The sequence below is a fragment of the Cryptomeria japonica genome, chromosome 1 (assembly GCF_030272615.1).
Source record: "Cryptomeria japonica chromosome 1, Sugi_1.0, whole genome shotgun sequence".
In the NCBI taxonomy this organism is placed as follows: domain Eukaryota; kingdom Viridiplantae; phylum Streptophyta; class Pinopsida; order Cupressales; family Cupressaceae; genus Cryptomeria; species Cryptomeria japonica.
The window spans coordinates 39,846,958-39,854,685 of NC_081405.1; the positions used below are offsets into that span (position 1 = coordinate 39,846,958).

Genomic DNA, 7,728 nt, shown 5'->3' on the forward strand with positions numbered 1-7,728 from the left:
GGAATCTGGTAAGTGCTAAATCTTGAACAGTGAACACTCTCGAGGTCCTGAGTCATAGAAAATCATCTGTTGTCTACAAAAGAGTTTTTTATCATGATATGTAGATCCCATTGTATTTCTGTGTATTCTAGGTAGTGTTGACGTGTTTTTTTGACAGCGTCGAACACGGAATAAAGTTACCAACGGTCACCTTACCCTCTCTTGATCAAAATTAGTCCGTATGCTAAGATTGCATAAAGTTCAAACGGCTAATTCCAAGGTTCCTCCAGTGTGTGGACGCGACTCAGTTGTTTGATGGGTTTGTTGTTAACCCAAGGGGCCTTACGTGTGTTCAATTGAAGAAGATGGTAAACTCGTGCAAGCTCAAGGATTTCTATATGGATGATTTACAATGAAAGCCCTAGTTTTGAATTTTGATTTTCGAATTATGCAGAAAGTAAATGAGAGTAGGGTAGAGAGAACTATGCTAAAGCTAATCTAATCCTAAGAACAAGAGACGGGATCACTCATGCAAAATCAAACCACGCTTCGCTTCGCTAGCAGAGCACAACTGCGCGAAGGTGGTGCAATCTTCAAAGGGTGTGTAGAGGTTTTTCAAATCACCAATATGGACCATCAGATCGAACAATCTTCCCTGATGATCGTAGTTAAGCGTACACACATAACAAAAGGCTCAGGCTAACTTTGCAAGATATACAACAATCAGCTGCACACCAAAAGTATGAGCTCGGATTCTGCAACGAGTACTCCTATCAAATCCGGTTCTCCTAACAACATGTAAACAAATCTAATCTAACTGAAGAGAGCAAGACCATGCAAATTGCTAAAATAGAACAAGAATACACCATCAAAATCGAACAATGTATTAAGTTGGCTACTTCAACAATCCTGATGCAACAATCTCAGATAATAATCTCTCCTCCTTTCCAAATGAAGGGGTCACCCCTTTATATAGGCCTCAGGCCATGATTACATGCAAAACCCTAATTAGGATTTCTCCCTAAAAGATTCCCCACACATGATGCAACAAGGTGGGAATCAACAATAAATGCCCATTGTGCCCATATACAATTAATTCCATCCCATTACAATTAATTGAATTCCTGCCAAAAATGGCATCCTCATGCAAAAATCGCCCATGATGCCATAAATGCACCATCATCTCCTAAACGTGACGGCTGCATGCAGAAGGAATCTGCCATAATGCCATAAATGTGACGGTTGCATGCAAAGAGATGCTTCATTAATTCAGCGTCCGTTGACTCCGCTGCCACTTGGCGAGAAAAACCCTGGAGAGAGAAAACTTCAGGAGAGAAGAATTTGATCCATGAAGAATTTTCTTCAAGTTTCTCAAACTTTCCTTTCTCTGGAGGAGATTTTCAACACTTTTCAACCACCTCCTATTTTTTAGGAACTTTCCTAAAATTTAGGACCCGAGTCCAGGAGAGAGAGAATTCCCTCATGAGTCCAAATCTGCAAAAATTTTCGAATTCTGACGAGATTTGGTGTCTAAAAATAGGATTTTTCAAAATTATTCCGGAGGGGATTTCCTGCATTTCCATTCCTCCTTGACCCTCGAAATTCTCCCTTTGCCTTGGAAATTTCCTTCTCGAACTTTCAAACTTAGGCGTGGAACGTGGAATTCATGTTGTGAAGAAATTCTCCTTTGGAAAGAAATTTGTTCCTTACCCCTGAGGAAGGAAATTCTTCATGCCTTAGCCAATTTTTTTGAGTTTTCAATCCTGAGCATGGAATTCACTCTTCATGGTGGAATTCATCACTTCCAAGCCTTGGAAGAAATTTCAATTTTCCTAACTGGGCATAGGATTTTGACTTTGATGGATAAAATTCTCATCTTGAAGCATTCATCCTTGATCCCTGGACTTAGGCAATGATTCCGCACTAGTAAGGAATTTCGTGATTTTGATATAACATTTAAGTATAAGTGGCATCTTCAATATGTCTTTTTCCTTTCTTATACTTTAAGTTATATTTCATATATATTGTTAGGATGTTTGAGAGTGGTTTTAGGTCCCTAGGAATCATAATGCAAATTCTGGATTTTGGAAGATATTTCAAATTTTCAAACTTTCAGGCCATTTCCGGATCAGGATGACATTGGTGGATTGATGTGAATTTCCAGACATATGATTTTGCATGCTTTCTTCTTCTGGAATAGGAGTTCCATACTTAACCATTTTTTTGATCCAACTTGTCTGCCTTCTGACTCTTCCAGATTTAGAAATGGTCTTCAGGAACGTTCAATCTTCAACGTCTTCAGAGATATTCAGCTTTTAGTGTTTTCCTGTGAAGATCCTACCAAAAATAGATTTTCCCAAATAATAAGTGTTTCAAAATGTTAGGGTTTGGACAAAATAGGTCAGGAAAGCACTTACTAAAAATAGTAAGTTTGATTTTTGGCAAAATTAGACCAATCCGGGAGGCAGTGAAACTTACTAAAAATAGTAAGCGCTCAGAATTCGCTCAAATTTTACTAGGAGGTTCCTTGAAGGGTCACAATTCCAGTTCTAAGTTCAGTTTTTCCAAAACCCTAAAAGAAACCCCCTAAAATCTAGGACTGAAGGCACAAACCCTAAAATTGATGAAACAGGCCCTAGACTTCACCAAATTCGCTTAAACAAAAAGCAGATTTAATCAATATGACCCCCAAACACTTGCAAAGCAGAGAGACTGACAAGACTGTCGTGAAAAGACCCAAAAAACAAAGCCAAAAGACCGGAAGGGCCTAAAAAGAAGGGGGTCCCAATTTGCAATGGGGCAATGTGTGAAAAGGTCACAACAGGTAGGAAAGCAAAAATTATTAAGATTGATGGAAGATCGTTGCAATTTAGAATGAAATGATATTAAGTATTTTGTTGCTTCTCTTGAGTATTTGTGCTTGTGGCATCCAACTATCACAGCAGTCTAGCATTGATGCAAATCATATGACCAACCTACAAAAGCACTTTGCCAGCTACGAATCTTCTTGCTCTGCAATGGCAACCTAAGAGTCTGCATATGAGCTATCCAAAAATCTACTTGATTTGATGGCAATCTCAAATTGTCAACACCAGTTAAGGATATCCTTGGCATTAGCATGATGAATTTGGCCCAAAAAAATATTACAATGCACAGCAAAGATGCTCCAACATGTTCTGTCTTTTAAGTTTTAATCCTATTGCTTGATCCTTGTCATTTAGATAATTGAAATCATTTTCTTCATACCCTAGCTGCTAAAGCTCAAATGCTTATACCAAAATTCAGACCTTAAAGGTGCATTTTGAATCTGCTATACATTCAGTATTTACCATAATCCATTCTCATGAATCAAGTTCAAGAAAATAAACGATACATAAATGCAGTTTACATTTTTCAGCGACTATATGATAGAGAAAAAAATCGAAATTCCACCTGATCTCGCCAGTAAAAGCGCCACCTTTCCTCACCCAACAATTTTGTGCAGAAACAGCGAAATCGGAGCGTAATAAGCTCTTCACCAGTGCAAGAAACACAAATGGAGGACTAACAACAACCTCTGCAAAAACCAAGCCCAGTCAGCAGAAATCACTGGCATCAATCATGGCAGATAAATCATTTTGATCTCCAAAATATTAGAGAAGTAATCTAATATATAATTATGGCAACTGTTTAAACAGACTATCAAAGTACATTAGAAACTACATATTTTTCCCTAAACCTAATAGGATCCCATTGTGTTAGAGTGATCTTAACAAATATCAACAGGATAGAGAATAGTAATACTGAACAATATCCTACTGATCTTCTGCTTGTCCTGTATTGTTTAGGTGTGTAAATCCAATAACCAGCAGCAAATCTGAATGATTGACAAAACTACTGGATTATGTCAAATGCCAACATGTGCATTGAAGCTTCCCAATTGATTGAATTAAACCACTTTTCTAATACATTTAATGAATCAACTAATTACAGGATATTTGTTACAAGGCATTACCTTGTAAAAACGATTTAAATATTTCCCCAAAGACGGGAGATATATATGCTTTAAATGACGTTGCAGGCATTTGCACAATTAAAGCATGGAAAGGGTATACCATTGATGACCAACTTCAAGCATTCAAAAATTAAAAAGTGCAATGCTTAAATAATTTAAATGCATAGTCTTTCAAAAGATCTGGTAAATTTCTACAGATGGGCACATTCAAATCTTGCTTCATTTTGCTGGCTTTATTAGGTGAAAACCCTAACTGTCTATAACATGACTCTTTGTCAACCTTTGTCAATTAATTTCATACTTGTATTTATAACCTAGATGGATTTATAAATCATTTTCTTACCAACAACATCTTCAGATGGCACTTCTGCTGCATTTAGCGTGCTCACAAGTTTCTTCACTTCCTCCAATGTTCCATTCTAAAAGGTCGATTCAAAAACAGAAAGTCAGCTTTCTCTTGTTCTTTGTAAAATAATAAAATGGGAGTGAAAAAGAAAAATAAGAATTTCCATTGTAATTAAGCCCTCTCCTAAAGAAGGCTTTGCACTTCAAGTGTATAAAGTTTAAATTCAAAGAAAATAATTCTCTAAACAAACTATGAGCTTTTGTACTTAACTATTTACATTTATTCAATATTCAGCGTATCCAAAGATGAATCCAAATGCTTTAATTAAGAAATTGTGAGCCGTGGTCCAAGTGACTTTGCTCCAGTATCTTTCTTATTTGGAAACTGGGAAAATGGATTATTAATTTATTTGTAATAGAGCTTACTCGACAATGCTCTGAAGAATTTATATGCTAGATTAAAGGTATACGTGGTAGCTACACAATTAATTGCATATCTTCAGAATCCAATTACATTTTTATATTTTATAGTTGAATATATATATATATACATAGGCAATTTTAAACTGGCAAAATACATCCCAGAAGTGCGTCATCAGAATAATGCATGTTCTAAAATTTTGAAATAGTTAACTATTCAGTTTTGGGAGACCTTTGGAAGCATATACATCATTGTGAAATGTAAAACAGATCAAACAACTTCTGTCTAAGAAAATGATTCTTTAAAAGGGCAAGCAATTCTCAGGAATCGAAGTTTTTCAACTATCCGTCAAACAGCTGAAATAACAGATTCTGTAGTCGAAAATAATTTAATGAGAATTCTTAAGTTTGTATTAAGCCCAACCCCTTGCTCCAATATATAAAGCATTCAATATTACTAGCAAACAATCAGAAAGGAACACATTTATATGAATTCCGTAATTCCCTCAAAAATCATTCAGTAACAATGTTCACATGGACGTGAAAAGGTACTCTTGCACAGTTAGCCACATTGAACATAATTGCACAAGCTGAATGACATCAGCATACCAAAAGTTGGTGCTCTCATACTGCAAAGAATGTCGGTAAGGCCTCTAAGTTTTTTAAAATATCCCGTATAATCCATTTTTCAGTTTACTGACATCTGACAAGACAAAGATTAAAAGTTGATGGTGTCTACAATGCACACATATAGTGTCATTATTCAGAAGTTAAAAAGGACATGAAAGAATATCCCTATAATAATTTTCAAGGTCGCCAAAAGCCACAAGTATGCAATGCAACAGGGGTGGTAAGCACACCTTCCACCAATCTTTGATGACAATTATTTTAAATTTGTAATGGAAGCTTAAGATGCATTCTATTAAATCAAGGATTTGGATGTGAGAAGCAAAAATAGTTTTACCACTTGATATTTCAGGGGGAAAATAATTTAAAAAATCAGACTAGCTTCCTTTTGTAAACATCAGGTAGTTTCATGAAATGCCAGTACTATTTTCCATGCCCTTTGTCTCCAATTTCTTTTGTGGTGCCTTTTAATGAGGATTCCTAATCATCTCTCACGGAGCAGAAAATTGGATGCGCCGCAGAACTAATATACTGCAAAACGTTGCTAAATTTACTCAAACTTTGAGATCAATAGATTAGATCAAGATGTTTGACATTAAATAAACATTTTTGCTCACCACAAAACTATAGAATCACAAATCTAAACAAGCAAAACAACATGAGAAGATCGAAGCCTTGTGCTGCAGAGACAAAGATCAAAGACTTAAAAGCACGTTTCAAAATATCTGAGCAATAATATTTATTAAGCCTATTCCCTAGACACAAAAATGGTTATTTTACCATCAAAGGATTCAATATAAAGAGAAAACAAAAATTGAAAGAAAGCTGAGAGATTTTTGGCTGATCAGGACACATATTTATATGTTAAATCTAAATGCTCTTTCGAATAACCTACATATAAGATGGATGCCATTACAATAATGTCACCCAATTAAAAAGTCACACACTCGTGAATAATAATTTTATTTCATAGAGATTTTAGATTTTCAGTCAGAAATAATACCATATATCTGGATACCACTGTGTAAAGACATTTTTATTAATTATAAATTATTACCTGTACCAATTCTTTCTTTATATTAATAAGTTAATAAAAAATAAATTAGAGCATTCAAAATGATACCGATATATTAAGTAGCATTAGTATAACTTTAGATCCGGGTAGCTCATTAAAATAATCGTTTTCCTTGCACAGCTAAGGACTTGATTTTAACAAAGAGTATCATAATACGAAAGCCCTCTCTATAAAAACAGGATTCAAATTACTCTTCTTACATTCAACTCCGATGTCCACGCCCTGAAAACTTCTGAACCCTTGAAATTTCAATAAAAACCAAAAAACAACAACAATAAAACGAGTGACAAATATAATCTGATGGATAATTTACCCGTCCGCTTCATCAAACATATTTACAGTGCATTTTCTGTGAATAAATGCCTGATATCCTCACACTGTAATACTAATCCATGTGCGCCCATTTTACTAAAGCCTGATATTGTCACACTGTAATACTAATCCACTTGCGGGTATTTTCGTAAGCTAAATATAGATTTTACGGATTGTTGATCCACAATTACCAACCAAAGCAGAAGCTCTCACAGACTTGACAAGCTCAGATCTCAGACATAAAATCTCCACGCATTTTAGTATATTAAGCTAAATACCTAAAAAGGAAAGCCAGTGCAGATTTCAAGGCTAACTTACGCATTTCCAGTTGCCACCGACGAAAAATTTACGGGCCATGGTGTTAGCAGGGATCGATGTCAGAACCTCACAAGAGAAAAATATAACAATAAGATGAACCTTCAGCTCAGATTTGTTAGGCAGAAATAGGTTTATAAAGACTGACTGAACTATTATAAAATCTGATTAATTGTTACGTTACGAATCCGGGACCACCCTCACCCGATGCTGCTGACGTTTAGGGTTATTGTATTATGAATTATACGGTGTGCGGACATAATGTATTAATTTTCAGTTGGTAGCCGTGACAAAAGTTTTTATCAAATTTTATTCCTCACAAGATAATGTTTAATATGTTGACGGCCTTCAAGAAATGCTGTAACAGGGGATGACGAGCGTGTGGACTTCATCCCTTCGAATTAATAGGTTTGGCGAATAAGCTTTTTGGAATATCGTTTTAGTACCTGGTATGTGCTTATGGTGGTTTTGTTTTTGTTTTTTTAAGTTCTTTTTCAAAGAAAAATTATTTCTCCACAATATTTCAATTGAAATGTGCAGGTTATGGAGTTGTCATAATGGTGGAGAACTTGTGTCCTTGAAAATGAAATCTTAAGTTCAAATCTCACAAGGGGGTAAGGTATGCATGTCTTGTTTGTAGTACCATTAGGTGTCTCCCGCA

General features: G+C 35.5%; 1 protein-coding gene across 1 annotated transcript in view; it reads right to left on the reverse strand.

Annotated features, from left to right (window-relative positions):
- LOC131027401 (triosephosphate isomerase, cytosolic) overlaps positions 1–7,274 on the reverse strand; it is a 31,854-nt gene extending 24,580 nt beyond the window's left edge. Inside the window, exons 1-3 of the mRNA XM_057957444.2 lie at positions 7,071–7,274; positions 4,317–4,392; positions 3,412–3,535 (exon numbers count right to left, since the gene is read on the reverse strand). Of these exons, the coding sequence (XP_057813427.1) occupies positions 3,412–3,535; positions 4,317–4,392; positions 7,071–7,109 (239 nt within the window). The 5' untranslated portion in view covers positions 7,110–7,274. The remainder of the gene's footprint in view (positions 1–3,411; positions 3,536–4,316; positions 4,393–7,070) is intronic.
- Between the last annotated feature and the right edge of the window lie 454 nt (positions 7,275–7,728).